The following is an 18,585-nucleotide window of genomic DNA, read 5'->3' on the forward strand; positions in this document are numbered from 1 at the left end:
GGTTTCTTTTTAGTTATCAACATTTGTGGTTTTCTTAAAAAAAAGAATTATAATAATTGTTGTAGTATCCCCAAAATAGAGCAACTCAATGGTAACAACTTCAATAATCGCAACTCAATGGTAACAACTTCAATAATAGCAACTCAATCGTGCGGCTAGGTGGTGCAGTGGGCAAGGCGCTCACCACCAATGCAGGAGACGCTGGGTTCGAGCCCAGCTCTCCGCATTGCATTCAGCTTTGCTGGTCGTTCATACTAATACATTTGGCAGTATTAGGGGGTGGGAAGCTGATGGGTGGGGATCGGACGTTGTGGACAGCGACTCCTACAGGTCGGTTGGTGCGCCTGCGCAGTAGAATCAGGAAGCGACGGGGGCAGCGTCCCTCAAAAGCGCAGACCCCCTGACGCTGAAAGATCGCGCTGTGCAGGTGAAAAGATGCGACGGCTGCTACCTCGAGTACCGGAGGGGACTCGTGCAATGTATGGCTTCGTCCACATTACAGCCGGCTTGTGGGAGGCATGGCCAAACAGCGTTCGAGACAGGGGAGGGTAGAATTGGACGATACGAAATTGGGATGGGAGAAAAATTGAAATTGGGGGAGAAAAAGTAGATAAAAAAAATTAAATAATAGCAACTCAATGGTAACAACTTCAATAATCGCAACTCAATGGTAACAACGTCAATAATCTGTTCAGCTGAATTAGTCTTCTGATGGCTTCTGCTTCTCCTTGTATTTCTTCTGGAACTGTTGGAAGATGGTGCTGGTCTTGAGGACTGGAGAGTTGAGAGATGGCAGGGGGGTGTACTTCTTTGGAGGATCGGGAGCCCACGCACCTACAATGTCATTGTGTTCTAGTTAATTATCATGAATTAACAAAACATAATAAAAAAAATGTAATCTACATACTGAACTAGGCAACTTTCTAAATGTTAATGCGAGCCATTTTAAAGCTCTTTGGGGATTTGAAGTACCCATTCTGTTGGTAGGTGGTTACTACACATATCATTTCCTGAAAACCACTGTATCCCTTCTAGACACCACCCTCTTGCGACCTCTTGACTTGTCAATGCAAGCGATGATGATGATAATAATAATAATAATAATAATAAAGTAAATCTGTAGTAATCAAAACTATTTGTCAAATGTGCATAAACCCAACCAATAAAAGATAACATGACGGTAGGGGATACTGACGTGTTGTGTTGACAAGGGTGAGAGACAAAACACTTTTACATGTTTTTGTGTCTATGTTATGTCTATGTGATGTGTTGTGATGTCATGTGTCTTTACGATGTCTGTATGGTGCATGTCTGAACACTTTGTTCCCCTACAAGGACCACAATGGAAATAAGCTCAGAGCTTTTTTGTGTCCATCCTTGGCAGTATTCCAGACTGTGCTTCTGTCACATGTTGTTTATATATTGTCAAAATCAAGTCAAGTCAAGTCAAGTCACTTGTTTCCCTCTAGGTGGTTGAGGGCGGTGTGGAGTGTTGTGGCTATTGCATTGTAGGATCCATTTTGCCGGTAAGCAAATTGGTGGGGTCTTTTCCGGAGATGGTCGGTAGTCACCGACTCTTCTCCTGGGAGGTTGGTGTGGTTAACCTTGAACTGGGCGTAAAGGTTGTTCAGCTCATGCTACAGGCTACTATGCTACAGGCTTTCCCTTTTAAGATCCAATATTTAAGATCCTTGCCACACTCTGCGTGAGTCATTACTACTTAGTTGTGTCTCCATATATTCCCGTTTGGCTGCAGCGATCGTATCATGTTTCCTTCTCCCTTCTCTTTCAGAGGCAAAAACAGTGTCTCTCGCCTTTAAAACAAGGGGTGATCGAGCCTTCGAGGTGACTGCACCAAGACTCTGGAATGCCCTCCCCCTGGACCTGCCCCCTCAGAAAACTCTTAAAAAAAAAAAAAAAAGCTAAAAACACACATGTTCAGACAGGCTTTTGGTCATATAGGCAGGCACCCCTTGTCCTCACTGTTCCTATAGTTTTTAGTTATTGACTGATTATTTTATTTAAATTCTTTTTATTCTATTATTTTATTTGGTTCACCGTTTTTAACTGCCGTCTGTTGTTGTCGTCATTTATTTCAGATTTTTGTTTTATATGTTATGCTGTAGTGTAAAGCACCCTGTGCATTCGTGCTGTGAAGGGTGCTATATAAATAAAAGGTCATTCATTCCTTTAGTGGTGCTGTGCACACGGACCTATTAATCCATGCTTTCTGATTGGGGAATACCCGGATGGTTTTTGTGGGGATGTCACTTATATACCCCGATTCCCTTCATGTACTCAATCAATGTTTTCTGACGTGTCCTGGAACACCTACCAGTTTATATCTTCCTGGACACTTTAACATTATTTACACTTAAAATGATTACACTTTACATTTTTACACTTATTACTGTACATTTCTGTATAGTTTATATTTAAGATTTTAGAATATATATATACCGGTATACATACCAGAATGTATATCCCAGACCATATTTTATTCTGTATTCTACTTTATTCTTATTTGAGTCCTATTGACTACCTAAATGTTTATTTGTTCAATGTGAACAATCTGTAGTGCCGAATTTCCCTCGGGATTATTAAAGGTTTCTATTATATTCCCTTTGCACGTATAAACGCTCCCAGGATCCCACCAAGCATTGTTAATCACAAAGCAAACACCTCCACCTTTGCTTTTTCCCCCAAAGTGCACCTTGTCTCCGTCAGGTATTGTTATGCCCTGGTCTAGGAGCTTTGATTCCGTCAGCCAAGTCTCTGGTAAGCAGATGATATTGCTGTCCTATGTTTCCCATTGGAAGGAGATTCTTGCTCTCAACTCACACAGCTTGTTTTCCAGGGGCCGCACGTTGGCCAGCAGAATGCTAGGAAGTGGAGCTTTTTCCATGGCAGCAAAGCTGGAGAGACAGCCACGGCTTGGAAAGCCAAAAGGGTCTTTGTGGGGAGAAACACCGGTTTTAGGTCCAGCAGTGTGTCCCCGCCATATCTAATGCAGCAGGCTACTTTGAAGGTGAAAACTATACAGGAAAACACTAAAATAGTCAAAAGGCTGCTAGGTTGCAGAGGATTGCAAATCTTGGCAGCCATACTTGGCGCCGCCATCTTGGACGGCTAAGCATGATGTTGACTAGAAATGGCAGGTGACGACCAAGAAAAAAGTATCACGGTTAAACGTAAATCTGCCATTGGATTCGGCAGCTGTGTAGCTGGTGAGAAGTTTGGTGGGGGACATGATGCTCATGGCGACACTGGTGGCAGCTGTGTAGCTTTTAAGGCTACGTTTAGACGGAGAGAGTCTGAACAGAAACCGCAAAAGTCATCTTGCGGTCTCACTTTTAATTTTGCGTTTAGACTAGCGTTTTGGGATGGAATTCTGCGTGCATACGAGGCTGTAACGACTCGAGACGACGGAGCCCCGCTGTCACACGATTGGCGCATATGTCACATGACGTGCTGTGAAGACCCGCCCTACTCTGCCTCTGATTCGCAGACTGTGGGTGGGGGAATGTGATTGGACCAAAGCAGAGTCACTCACAGACAGTGGGTCCAGTCACTAATAGTTGTGATAGCCGCGGGACAGATTCTTGTGTATTTAAAAGTACTGCCAATGTAGCCTTCAGGTGATCGCCATGGATAGAATCAGACATGCTTTGTTTACGCTTCTAGGCTACTGGCGCATGCCTGTGATGTAAGCAGTACGCGCGACGAGAGCCTTGACAACCCTTTCGTCATCGTTTTATGCGGTTTGACAGTTTAGATGAGAGCGCAAAGGTTTATCGTTTCTAGGAATTCCACCCTGGAAGGTGGTCTCACTTTTTTACGGTTTCACCCCGTAAAAACGCTGTTTCCGTATAAACGAAAGGCACATCCGAAAAAATATTTTTGCGGATTCACCTGCTAGCGTTTCCGTCTAAACAGGGCCCAAGTAATACTGTATGTAAAATGCAAAGTAAATATGTAAAACATGCAATATTGCTAAAGAAGTGATATTTTTCCATTAAACACTTACATAGTGCAGGATTAAGCATGATCAAGCCCCATCGTAAATACAAATAAAAGCATCTTAAATTGAACCTGTACAAACACACATACATTTGTATCAGTGGTCTACTTGTTACCTTTGCTTCTCTTGGCTGTTAGCTTTGGATCTTTGCTGTTCACTTCGTCAGGGTCAGGGATATCTGAAGAAAAACACAAATAATGCTTAAACAATATAATCATATTTGTAATGGATTTACGAGGAAATCAGTTAATTGAAAAGGAGAGAATAACGTACATAACATAACTTATAATACTATAAATAATTTATAGTATAAAGATGTATATGTATAAAGAACATCTTTTATCCAATGTCCTTAACACTTTTAGCTAAATCTATATTCTATATTATAGCCTATACTATGGTCATTTGACAGTGACTTTCTTCCGGTCAAGATGCAAAAAAAGAGATAATTTTCCCATGCATACATTCGCGCGTTATACCGTGGTAAATATAAGTATATTTTTAGATCGGTCTGGGGTAATTCCCGAAATGCTGAGAAATGCCTTATACGTCAATTCTACTATAACCGTTGCCGTTTCTTGCCTGGACACGCTACTATTCCCAAATCAAATCTAGTTAGTAGGTATTATGTTTCATCATGAATGCATGAAAGGGGGGGGGGGTGGTTTTTTGATGCTTTGATCATCACCAACGGCATACGTTGTGGAGTAACGTTACACACACATTGCGATCAAGGTGAAGACATGGTTGGATCAACGCAGGGGCAGGATTGATATCATATAGCCCTTACCTTCACAAGGATGTACCATTGTACCCCAAAAAGAATATTCCAATTATCTGATCGCGATTCCAAGTATTGATGTCCATTGTGTCGCCAACATAATCCACCACACATCATGCATCGGGAGCATTTGACGCTTCTCAATCCGATCGTTATAACCGCTCCATTCGCCCGACAAAGAAAAGTCCGCCCGGGGACATTTGATCGATGCACAGGCCAAGATACAAGGTTTCAAAGGGTGCTCGATACCGCCATCTAGCTGGATGCGGCCGGTATTGCACTTTGGTGATCTCAGACTCATCGTTTCTAGGAATTCCACCCTGGAAGGTGGTCTCACTTTTTTACGGTTTCACCCCGTAAAAACGCTGTTTCCGTATAAACGAAAGGCACATCCGAAAAAATATTTTTGCGGATTCACCTGCTAGCGTTTCCGTCTAAACAGGGCCTAAGTAATACTGTATGTAAAATGCAAAGTAAATATGTAAAACATGCAATATTGCTAAAGAAGTGATATTTTTCCATTAAACACTTACATAGTGCAGGATTAAGCATGATCAAGCCCCATCATAAATACAAATAAAAGCATCTTAAATTGAACCTGTACAAACACACACATAAATTTGTATCAGTGGTCTACTTGTTACCTTTGCTTCTCTTGGCTGTTAGCTTTGGATCTTTGCTGTTCACTTCGTCAGGGTCGGGGATATCTGAAGAAAAACACAAATAATGCTTAAACAATATAATCATATTTGTAATGGATTTACGAGGAAATCAGTTAATTGAAAAGGAGAGAATAACGTACATAACATAACTTATAATACTATAAATAATTTATAGTATAAAGATGTATATGTATAAAGAACATCTTTTATCCAATGTCCTTAACACTTTTAGCTAAATCTATATTCTATATTATAGCCTATACTATGGTCATTTGACAGTGACTTTCTTCCGGTCAAGATGCAAAAAAAGAGATAATTTTCCCATGCATACATTCGCGCGTTATACCGTGGTAAATATAAGTATATTTTTAGATCGGTCTGGGGTAATTCCCGAAATGCTGAGAAATGCCTTATACGTCAATTCTACTATAACCGTTGCCGTTTCTTGCCTGGACACGCTACTATTCCCAAATCAAATCTAGTTAGTAGGTATTATGTTTCATCATGAATGCATGAAAGGGGGGGGGGGGGGGGGGGTTTGATGCTTTGATCATCACCAACGGCATACGTTGTGGAGTAACGTTACACACACATTGCGATCAAGGTGAAGACATGGTTGGATCAACGCAGGGGCAGGATTGATATCATATAGCCCTTACCTTCACAAGGATCTACCATTGTACCCCAAAAAGAATATTCCAATTATCTGATCGCGATTCCAAGTATTGATGTCCATTGTGTCGCCAACATAATCCACCACACATCATGCATCGGGAGCATTTGACGCTTCTCAATCCGATCGTTATAACCGCTCCATTCGCCCGACAAAGAAAAGTCCGCCCGGGGACATTTGATCGATGCACAGGCCAAGATACAAGGTTTCAAAGGGTGCTCGATACCGCCGTCTAGCTGGATGCGGCCGGTATTGCACTTTGGTGATCTCAGACTCATTCCCTATGGTAACACCGAGGTCCATGGATGAATAATGAATACAAATATCGGGAAAAAAAAGAAAAACTATCCAAAAACGACATTTTATGTTTTTTTGGCACAGAATGTGTTAACACTGACATGTTGAAAATTAAAGCTGCAATAATAGTTTTCTAACCACTAGAGGGCCGCAAAGAGACATAAATAAACAAATCAACCCTTCCTCCGCCTCTCCCATCACATATAAACATAACACTGCCTTGCTAGCACAATCTTCTTGTAACCAAGAGATTATTAGAAACATTTATCTTTTTCATGCATTGATCTAGATTTATCAACTTCAATATTGACTTCACGTCCATTGTGGTAGTAATAGTATACAGACCTGACTGTAGGTGTATGGTGCTTGGTTACATCAGTGTGGTCAGAACAGTTTCATGTTTTTTAGGTTGGATATTTAAAGTTCTCTATTGGCAATTTTACCATTAATCTCGTGATCTTCCTATACATCCCTAGATTGTGTTTTGATATGATAGACCTTTTGGTAGCTCCTGAAGGTATGGAGTGCTTTTGTTAAAAGTTAAAAGCACCGTTTCAGTCACGTTCTCAAGCCCTGTTTCTGTAGATTAGATGAGATTCAGAATCAGAACGGTCTTTATTGCCAGAGGGACTAACCAAAGAGGGGCTAACCCTTATTAACCACTTAAGCCCGACAGGCCCGGTACAGGGCCGGGATTCATATCATGCCATAAATCGATGTTTCACTAAGTGTTAGTGAAATATGAGTTTATAGAAATCTCAGCGCTTCGAGTCAGAAAAAGGTGCATATTGACGTGAGGACACGGCGCAACCTAACTTTGTACAAATGTGTAGTCTTTTGAGAGAAGAGACCCACGGCTTTCGATGGGCTTTCGAATTTCATAACTACACTTCCCAGCTCACGCCAACCCCCGTCAATCATCAGACTTCTAGCGTGAACTTGCAGCCTCCAAGGGTGAAAACTGTGGCTGCTAGAGGGTGGGCGGGGACATTTGTGTGGACCGAACGACAGTTATAGAGCTGCTGGTCACAGCTGAAAAGCCCTTGAAGGTATATACAGTAGTTCTTGGGGAATCTCCCGGGTGGGTAGTTCCTCTCAGGGAGTCGCCAGAACCGTTTAGTCTGGAAGCGCCTAATGAGACCTTCGGATCAGGTGGTTAGGTTTTTAACATGTGAAAATGTGGACAGAAAATAATTCTGGCAGCTTTAGACCGCAAACTGGTATAAAAAAAATCAGCAGGAGTTATAAATCAGCAAAGAACCATTGGTTTGAAGTAAAAAAGTATTTCACTTGCATGTAACACAGAATTGTGAAAAATGATGTCCAGTCCATGCATTTTTACGTCACTACATTATGCCTGTTTGGAGGCAGGCTTGGTAGTCTGAGGTTTGCAATGAATAGGGTTCCATTACCAGCTATACATCATAATAACGATGGATTACATTATTTTGAGTTGTTCATAGTCACGATTTCTTAGTTGGCTTACTTTGGTCTTGTAAATGTAGTGGTGGAAATATGTAATTTCAATGTAGTGGACAGGTGAGCCTAATATTACAGCATAACGTACCTAACTGAGGATCAGTCGACTCCTCAGGGTCACCTGGTCCATGGTTGAAGTTGAAGGTTTTGGGAAGCACATTGAACCTCAAGACATTATTCCCCTGAAGGGGCATGAGGGCGGGGTTCCCCAGCTCATATTTACTTATTTCAGTATCTGCAGGCTTTTTGGGCCTCACCCCACATGTCTTTGATTTTTCCACCCTCTGTCTAAGAAGATTTAAAAAGGTCTCCCTTTGAGCACTCCGTGTTTGTTTGGTCTTATCTGTACCAGGTGGCGATTGTCCTTCAGAAACTACTGGGAGCTCCTCTGTGATGGTGGGGGGACGTGGTTTAGTAATCTCTGGTCTTACTCGACGAAATGAACGCTTCTTCAGTGTCATTACCCTGCCTCTGGACTTCCTCTTTGTTTGTACAAAACGGTTCCTCCATTCTTCATAAATTTGTTGTTTGATAGTACTATGAAACAAAGGGCCAGTTTTAGAAGGTCCCTCCAACATGGGCTGTTCAACTGGACTATCCGACTTAGGGCCAGTTTCAGAGGGTTCCTCTGAGATCCCCCGTTTGTCTGGACTTTTCATCACTCGACTTCCACCTATAGGGGTTAATTCTGTTGGTCCTTTCAGTCTGTAGCCGACTGTTACAGAAACAGTAGTTGGAGGCTGTGGTGTTCCAATTAAGTAGAAATTCTTTCGAGATGAGATGCTATGGCTATTCGAGGATCTTTGGCCGTTTATAACAGTCCCATGCTTTTTCTGTGGTGATGAGCCAAATAAGGCCAGTTTTACAGTGACAGCCTTGCTATGAACAGGTTCAAGGTCATCAATGTTGCCATTTCCATTAAGCGGCTGATCCACAGGTGTCATGTCGTCCTCAGGAGCAGGCAGTGAATTGGGATCCAAAGACACTTTAATCTTTTTCAGGAATGGCAATGAATCAGGAGTTTCTGCCCGTCTCTTGTGCATTCTTCTAGCCTTAAGACTCCGTTTATTTTTAGGATGTGGGATGCAGAAGTTGTTTTGTGCCAAGGAGGGGGATGAACTAAAAGTAACTTGATTCATTTTCTCTGTGGATGTGAGCTGTGAATCAAGAGAAACCTCCTTCTGAAAGGTAAGAGTTTTAAACTGCGTCTCTGTTGGCCCTGGACATTTCTGCTCAAATTGACCATAATCCATTTCAAGTTCTGAATAAGAATTAAGAATGGACAATTCTGTTTCAGTGCAGGAGAAGAAATCGTCGATTTCTCGTACAATTACGTTAGAGTCCACCGATGGTGGTAATTGAAGAATGCGCTTTGGCTCCATGTTGGTTTGAGAGTAAAGGATCTCATCCTCTTCCGTTAGGTCAAGGAGATTGTCACATTCCTTCATCCATGTAGGTGTCAAGGTTTGCTTATCCATGGCATTACCAATATCCACTTTATTCTTGCTTTCCATGGTGGGGTCCAACTTGATTAGCTTCATCACATGAAAGGTCTCCATTTGTACGTCCCTTTCTTCCTCACAGCTCTTCGCAGTGACACCATCAGCACTCTGCTCACGCCTGGACTGGCAATTACAGAGTGAGGGAGTGTTCGACCCCCTCATCACTTCCATCCACCTCATGGTGCAGCAAAACTCTTGGATGGGGGCCTGAACCTTGTTCTCCAATTTCACCTCACCCAACCTGACGCTCACCATCTCTGGCAAGTCATCCTCCACATTCATGATCATCTCAGAGTGATCCTCCATCTTCTCAGTGTTCACCTGCTCAGTGTTCAACTTCACCGCAGCCAACCTGACGCTCGCCATCTCTGGCAAGTCATCCTCCATATTCATGATCATCTCAGAGTGATCTTCAGTCTTCTCAGTGTTCACCTGCTCACTGTTCAACTTCAACTTCACCGCACCCAACCTGACGCTCGCCATCTCTGGCAAGTCATCCTCCATATTCATGATAATCTCAGAGTGATCCTCTGTCTTCTCAGTGTTCAGCTGCTCACTGTTCAACTTCACCGCACCCAACCTGACGCTCGCCATCTCTGGCAAGTCATCCTCCATATTCATGATCATCTCAGAGTGATCTTCAGTCTTCTCAGTGTTCACCTGCTCACTGTTCAACTTCAACTTCACCGCACCCAACCTGACGCTCGCCATCTCTGGCAAGTCATCCTCCATATTCATGATAATCTCAGAGTGATCCTCTGTCTTCTCAGTGTTCAGCTGCTCACTGTTCAACTTCACCGCACCCAACCTGACGCTCGCTATCTCTGGCAAGTCATCCTCCACATTCATGAACATCTCAGAGTGATCGTCTGTCTTCTCAGTATTCAGCTGCTCACTGTTCAACTTCACCGCACCCAACCTGACGCTCGCCATCTCTGGCAAGTCATCCTCCAAATTCATGATCATCTCAGAGTGATCCTCCGTCTTCTCAGTGTTCACCTGCTCAGTGTTCAACTTCTCAAAGAGGGCCCTGGCCTCTTCTGGAGGCAAAACATCAATCTTGAATGAGTAAGTGGAGTCGATAGAATCTGCCGTTGCATTTTCGAGAGGAACGGGGGTTTGATTAAGGCCATCTCTGGCACTTGAGGCTTGTTTTTCTAGATCATCATCATCACATAGTGCTGTGATTTCTGTTGGAGACACCCCTTCATTTTGCTGTTCGTCTCTCTCAAGAGTCGTTAGACCATACGTCACGGACCAAGCAAAGTCAAACTCTTTATCGATGTCATCAAGCTGCTCATTGGTATTTAACCATGATGATTTGTATGTGTTCTCGCGATGAACAGCATCATGCTTGAGGGTATAGCAGTTCTTTATCAGTTTATCAGAGTAGGAGAGTATGACAGAATCTGATGCAACATGTTTGCTGCAGAATTCTTTAACCTCATTTATTAACTTTACGTGAGAGTCTATTTCCATCAACACATTTACGTAGGTTGCTTCCCAAAACATGGAAAAAATCTTGTTTGCGACATCAGGAATGAAAGCTTGTAAACCCTTTTTTAAAAAGTATGAATGGATGTTCTTATCATATCTATTCTCAAGTAACTCTATCAACCTTCTCAATTTATCATTTGTCCATGGGTTTAATGGAACTGAGGACAAGTCAAACTCAACAATTGGTTCATCTTGTCTCTTAGTTTCACCCATTGCCTCACTTTGACTTGAAGGCACTTCAGTGGTGACTGGTTGATGAGAAGTGGGTGTGGCTTGCATTCTACCAGATGGTTGAGATTCCACCTCCTCTGCATGTAAATAGTTTGGCAACGTTTCCGATTGTCCCGTGTCATGATTCGTCATTGTATCAGCCCCTTCCTCAGTGGACATTTCCAGGCTAACGTTACCATTCACAGATTTTTGTCTCTGTGTCAATGAGGTAGATTTAGCAATGTGGTCTACAAATGGTTTCACAATGGACGTTACCTCACAGACGCTACCAGATTCATCTGTTGTGGTGGTCCGTTTACACTGACCACTGCTCATGTCAGAGTAGACATCTTTGTTGTTTGTCTGAGACAGTGGTTTTACTATTGCAATAGCTTTCTGGCCTGCATTACCAGGAGATGTGTGATTACTGTTGTCCTTTAGTTTGCTTGATGAGGCAGGTGTTTGTGGGAGAGATTGTTGGCCATGTCTTTGCAGTGATGTTTTTCCAGATGACAGGTGACATTGCTCCCGTTGTCGTATGTCATTTGAAGAGCATCTTTGCAGGCCCTTCGAGATCCCATTCTTATCCGCATTATGTCCAAGAAAAACAATATCATCTACCTTGAATCCTTTTCCACTTTTGTCCTCACTCACTATGACGTAGTAGCCCTTTTGTACAGGGCGATCCGGTGGTGGAGCCTCTGAACTGTGCCGATTTGAGGATAAGTCCTTTTGTACAGGGTAATATGGTGGGGGAGCCTCTGAAGTCAACTGACTTGGTGCAGTAGCGTGGGGAAGTACTCCACGTTGAAAGCCATCGATTATGTACCCGTTGCTGTTGTTATGAGTAATCTGTTGGCTGTATGTAGTGGTTGGTGTTCCGGCAGGAGACATCTGTGTATGTTGAACAGAAGTAGCCGGAGCAGGCAGAGTGGGGAGAGTGTTAACTGGTATCCTGTTAACATTTTGATAGGAAGCATTCTCAGCATCTCCACACTGGAGCCCGTTAGGTGGGACACAATTAACAGACGCATCTTGTGTTACTACTGGTTGTTTACCCTGTATTGGAACTTGCTGATTATAATTAGATATAAAGCCTTGCAATAAGTAAAGAGGATTATGTTGTATTCTGTTAGGTGGACTCGGGTTTGGCCGGTTCAGAGAGTTCTGGTGTAAAGCCTGCTGAGGTTCATTGTTTCCACTTTGTACATTAACACAAGAGGCTTGCATGGCTGCATTGTCCTGTGTAAAAGTCCCCTGATGGTAGTTATTACTCCTCCCTCCAGCTGGGACCTGCAGTGAAGATACAGTCAGCTGAAGGGCTCTTGCAGTCTGCCAATCAAGTGTCTGTCCACTCCGGTGAGCTCCATTTTGAGGGATGAAATAACCACTTTGTGGCTGTATATCTGCTGTTGCTACGTCGCACAGCAAAAGGGTGGTATTTGGAGTCATCTGGTTTCCATTTCTGTCACTGTGTTGAGTGGCAGCTTTGGAGTGTTGTGATGCTTGTCCAACCTGGGACTGGTACAGTTCACCCTGAGTCTGGTACAGTCCACCCTGGGTCTGGTACGGTCCACCCTGGGTCTGGTGCGGTCCGCTCTGGGTCTGGTACGATCCGCTCTGGGTTTGGTGTGGTCCACCCTGGGTCTGGTATGGTCCACCCTGGGTCTGGTGCGGTCCGCTCTGGGTCTGGTACGATCCACTCTGGGTTTGGTGCGGTCCGCTATGGGTTTGGTGTGGTCCGCTATGGGTCTGGTATGATCCGCTCTGGGTTTGGTGCGGCCCGCTATGGGTCTGGTACGATCCGCTCTGGGTTTGGTGAGGTCCACCCTGGGTCTGGTACGATCCGCTCTGGGTTTGGTGCGGTCCGCTATGGGTCTGGTACGGTCTGCTCTGGGTTTGGTGCGGTCCACCCTGGGTCTGGTACGATCCGCTCTGGGTTTGGTGCGGTCCGCTCTGGGTTTGGTGCAGTCCTTTATGGGTCTGGTACGGTCCGTTCTGGGTTTGGTGCGGTCCGCTCTGGGTCTGGTACGGTCCGCTCTGGGTCCTGGCAGAGGCCTCCATTCTGGTCAGAGATTTGGTCTTTCCTTTTTAGCCTTGGAATAATTTCTGAAAGAAAAGCAACAATAAATACAATATTAAAACTCAATTATTTTAAATTATGTCAGGGGTTTGGGTCAAGCCCCACCATTTTTTATTCTGCATTACAGGGCAGTCTCGGTTCATTTGAACTAACACCAGTGTAACTGTTGCCATTATATGGTTTACATAATTTATATGTTCTTTAAGTTTTTGTAAGCCTAATGTAATATTTGAGAATGTATTTATGTTCTTATTTCTTTGTTATTTAATTTGCTACAAGTTATAGTACCTTTATTTCGAAGTCTCAGTTATATATAGTGTCCCGTTGGGCTACTCTTGCGTGTTTTTGGGACTAATTGCGACACCTGCAAGCAAGCAGCAGGGGTGGTCAGCATTATGCTCCGGTGAAAGTTTTATCATTTATGGAAGACTGAAGATTATTCCCCTTTGTGTAGCATGCTGCCAACGAGGTATTTGTTGTTCCTTTTGTATTTTACTTTGGTAAAATGTTGATGACCTAATGATAGCACTGCAATCAAATGGCCAGTGTGAGAAAGATACGATAACATATTCCTTTATCGATCCCCTTGGGGAAACTCGGGTGTCATAGCAGCATGGGGGAGGGGGGGCGGGTAGAAAGACAAAAATATAGGTATGGCAATTAAGTATGAATATAAAATATAAGGGCGGCTAAGTGGCGCAGTGGGCAAGCCGCTCGCCACTAACGCAGGAGATGCTGGGTTCGAGCCCAGCTCTCGGTGTTGCTACCAGCTTGGCTGGTCGTTCATACTAACACAATTGGCAGTGTTAGGGGTGGGAAAGCTGGTGGGTGGGGATTGGACGTTGTGGACAGCGACTCCTACAGGTCGGTTGGTGCGCCTGTACAGCAGAATCAGGAAGTAACGGGGGCAGCGTGAGCCTCCCACACGTTACTCCTCGCCACTGAGAGATTGTGCTGTACAGGTGAAAAGACGCGACAGCTGCCTCCTCGTGTACCGGAGGGGACACGTGATGCAAGGCTTGGTCCTCACTGCAGCCGACCAGTGGGAGACAGGGGAGGGGAGAATTGAAGGGAGAATTGGCGAGGCATAATTGGGATGGGAGAAAAATTTTAAAATAAGGAGAAAAAGTGGATAAAAAAAGAATATAAAATATAAGAAAAGTAAATAGTGTAAGCAGATAAGGGTCTGTATGCCCAATGGGTTATATTATACGTTACAATAAATATAGGCAATAATGAATTTTTATCGGAATATATACTATGAGTAACGAGTAAACAGCACACAAGATGCAGTATACACAAGGTACCCTAAAGCCTAAAAGAAAAAATGGTTTTCCGGTTGCCGACCGACCCTGCCGACTTAGGTGCGACCCAATTTATTTTTACAATAAAGTTTCATAGAAATCTTAGTCAAACCTTTAGTATTATGGATATTAAACATGCTGGCAGAGTACATGCATCCATGTTGTTGTGAACATTTGAATTAAATAAAGAAATTCCCTATCCATAGTCGCCGTGGGAAAGAATAAAATAAATTCTTGCCTCTCCAGTAGTCCACCTGTATGAAGTATGAAGTGCCGATTGGGACAAATGCCTGTCAAATACAAGACACCACCTATCCAGTAGGGCTGTCTTAAATTTTTATTTTTTTACTTCGATTTGTGTGTGTGTGTGTGTGTGTGTGTGTGTGTGTGTGTGTGTGTGTGTGTGTGTGTGTGTGTGTGTGTGTGTGTGTGTGTGTGTGAACTACCCATCCCAGTTAGGACAGCCGAATCCCGTCCAATCTTTCGCCTTCGACTAAAGACTCACTTCTTCAACCATTATCGTAAGTAAGTCGCTTTGGATAAAAGCGTCAGCTAAATGACTAAATGTAAGTGTGTGTGTGTGTGTGTGTGTGTGTGTGTGTGTGTGTGTGTGTGTGTGTGTGTAGGTGTGTGTGTGTGTGTGCGCGCACCCTTTTTTTTTTTTTTTTTTTTTTTTATTATTGCAAAACAAAATTTATTAAAAGTCAGTACTCAACACACAATGTATAATGAAACTTTCAGTAAAGGTGGTTAAAATATATGCAAGTACAGAAACAGGATAAAACAAAAATAGTCAATAATAACATTTGAACCGTATACAGTGTATATCCAGCGAAGTTACAATTATATAAATGTTAGTATATAATATACCCCTAATACCTATTTTCTAAAACCCTACACACATATGCTCCAGCTCAAACCCCCCCCTCCCGGACCCCCTCTTGGATAGTGCCTCCATTATCCCCCACTCCTAACCAAACATCACCATTATAGGCTAGCTTTTATTCTCTCCACCACTTCTAACCACATTGACATTTTGGATTCATTGAGCCCCAGAATTCTTGCTGTAGATATTTCTTGATATATCACATCGAGATATGTAAGAAACCACACTTTCCGGCACATTTTTTCCGGTTGAAACCAACGTGATGCGATCAGTTTTTTAGCTACTGTGATACCCGATAAAACCAATCTTTTTAGTTGTGGATTCACTGCAAACTCAAAAACATCATTCAATAGCAATACCGCGGGGTGTACAGGTATATTCCAAAATACGAGTATTGATAATTGTTGGGACACATCTTTCCAGAATGCCTTAACTGGTGGGCAGTCCCAATACATGTGCATAAATGTTCCTTCGTCCCCATTTGTACATTGGGAGCATTTGGAGTCTTGTATAAGCCCCATTTTGCACAGCCTTATAGGAGTCAAGTATGTCCTGTGAATATAGTTCAGATTGATTTGTTGATGATCCGGGTTCCTTGATGTAAGTCGGACATTTGCCCAGGCTCCTTGCCAATCAAAGTCATTTTCCAGGTCTGGTATATCCCTCCTCCAGACATTGTCTAGTTGAAGGGTTTCATACGAGGACGTTAGTAATTGATAATAAAAACCTGATACAAAACCTCCCAATGTATCTCTTTCATAGAAAAATTTGTGGTATCTGTGGTGTTCAATTGGTATGTGTAATGGAACACTGTGAGATCTCATACAAAGTCGTAACTGTATGTAAAAAAGCCATGTGGACTCGGTGAGGTTAAACTTTATGCATATTTCGACATAACTACAGAGGCCCTTGTTATTAAAAATATCCCCTAATGAGTGTATGCCTCTTTCTTCCCATACAGGGAATCTTATAGGTCGTTTTCCCATTAAGAGAGCATTGTTATTGAATATGGGAGTGTGATTATGCCATACTTGAGGGTTAGGAAATTTCCTTTGTGTTTCCCGCCATGTCCTGATTGCATGGGTTATTATTGGGCCAAATTCTCGCTCACAATGCTTGATTGAAAGTTTAGTGTATGCTATGTCTTTCAATCTCTGTGGGGCTACTATGTTTTCTTCTAATTTTCTCCAAGATACCAAAGCCTCGGGGTCAAACCATATCTTCTTCAATGGTCTTAATGTGAAGGCATTAAAATATTGTAAAAAATCTGGGACTGCCATGCCACCGTCTGCTTTATTTCTCTGTGCGGTGGATCTTTTTATGCGAGGTGGTTTGTTATTCCAAATAAATTTGTATGTGGAGGTTTGTAATCTTTTCCAGTAGCCCTCTGGAGGAGGTAACGGAAGCATTGAGCTGAAGAAATTGATTCTTGGTAATACATCCATCTTAACTATTGATACCCTTGCCTGTACTGAGTTTTTAAGTTTTGCCCACCTGTCCAGGTCGTCCTTGATTTTGTTCTGTATTTTTGTGTAATTGTGCTTCACCGTTTGTCTTATGGTGGGAAATATTTCCACACCCAAGCATCTGAAATGTTTGACCATGGGTATCGCACCTGGGAGGGTTGTCTCTTTTTTTGCACTGGTGTTAAGAGGAAGAAAAGCCGACTTAGGCCAATTTATTTTAAATCCCGATAAATCACCAAAGTTCTCTATCAACTTGAGTATAAGCGGCAATGTGTTGTTGGGGTTTTGCATGAACAATATTACGTCGTCCGCATATAAACTAATTTTATGATGTGTGCCCTTGATTACTATTGGTTCTATGTGTTGGGATTGTCTTATAAATTGTGCTAAAGGTTCTAATGATAGATCGAATAGTCCGGGACTAAGAGGGCAACCTTGTCTGGCTGAGCGTGATACCGGAAAGATATCGGAGATGAATGTGCCTGTTGTAATCCTGGCCGATGGGTCCTTGTATAGTACTTTAATCATATCAATGAAACCTTTTCCTAACCCCATCCTTTCCAATACTGCCCATAGAAACGGCCATTCCAACCTGTCAAATGCTTTCATAGCATCCAGGGATAGTATCGCCTTAGGTGTGATGTCCTCTTTGTCTGTATCTAGTACGTGCAGTATTCGCCTTATGTTATCATTGATCAGGCGACCTTTTATGAAGCCTGTTTGGTCCGGATGAACTAAAGACGTCATATGCTTTTGCAATCTGATGGCTAATATCTTAGAGTACAGTTTGACATCGGTTCCGAGGAGGCTTAAAGGACGGTAACTACCGCATTCAGTGGGGTCTTGTCTTTTTTGTGAAGAACTGAAATGAGTGCGGTATTTTGGTGTTCAATGAAGCTTCCCTCTTTGACTGAGTATAAGATCATATTTAGTAATAAGGGTCCAAATATGTCACAGCAAGAAATGTACATTTCTGATGGGATACCGTCAATTCCCGGAGCTTTGCCGTTTTTCATTCCGGATATGGCCTTCTTGAGTTCTTCTAATGTGATCGGTACTTCTAACTGTTTAGCGTCTTCATCCGTAAGTTTAGGGAGAGTAATTTGATTAAGATATGTGTCTAATTTGTCTTGATCAAAGGTAGTTTCTGAGTTATATAAATCGGAGTAGAATTCTTTGAATGTATCGTTTATTATTTTGGGTTCTGTTACTAGAGCTTGTTGTTTCCTAATGGCAGTTATATCTGCAAATTTTGCATTAATTCTTAGTCGCATGGCTAATAGGTGACTAGGTTTAGAACCTTGGAAGTACTGCTGTTGTCTAGTGCTGCGTATTTGCAATTCCGATTTTTGTCTGTACATTGCTTTGATCTCTGTCTTTAGAATGTTAACTTGGTTATCTAGTCTAGTAGAGTTGTTGTATTTTAAAGAATTAAAAAGCGTTGAGTAAAGCGTTTCCATTTCAGACAGTTTTGTGTTTTGATTTTTGCGCAATATGGAGGTAAATCTATCCGAGAAATCCTTGATCATATTCTTTACCGACATCCATAATATTCTGGGATCTTGCACCGAGTTAGCATTATCTTGTAGGAATACTGTGAGAGCTTCTTTAATTTGTGTAATGAATTCCTTGTTGTTAAGCAGCATCGAATTAAAACGCCATCTTGGGGCCCGGGTAGATAGTGTACCAAATGTTGCTTTCAGGATTAAGTAGCAGTGATCTGA

General features: G+C 42.6%; 1 protein-coding gene across 1 annotated transcript in view; it reads right to left on the reverse strand.

Moving 5' to 3' along the window:
* Nucleotides 1–18,585, reverse strand: part of amn1 (antagonist of mitotic exit network 1 homolog) — a 160,138-nt gene that overhangs the window by 95,240 nt on the left and 46,313 nt on the right. The window contains exons 2-5 of the mRNA XM_084335450.1: nucleotides 8,002–13,231; nucleotides 5,447–5,509; nucleotides 4,137–4,199; nucleotides 38–834 (exon numbers count right to left, since the gene is read on the reverse strand). Coding sequence (XP_084191576.1) covers nucleotides 701–834; nucleotides 4,137–4,199; nucleotides 5,447–5,509; nucleotides 8,002–13,186 — 5,445 coding nt within the window. The 5' untranslated portion in view covers nucleotides 13,187–13,231 and the 3' untranslated portion in view covers nucleotides 38–700. Of the gene's footprint in view, nucleotides 835–4,136; nucleotides 4,200–5,446; nucleotides 5,510–8,001; nucleotides 13,232–18,585 lie in introns of the transcript that reaches the window.

This window comes from Notolepis coatsorum, assembly GCF_963971535.1.
Source record: "Notolepis coatsorum genome assembly, chromosome: 18".
Taxonomy (NCBI): domain Eukaryota; kingdom Metazoa; phylum Chordata; class Actinopteri; order Aulopiformes; family Paralepididae; genus Notolepis; species Notolepis coatsorum.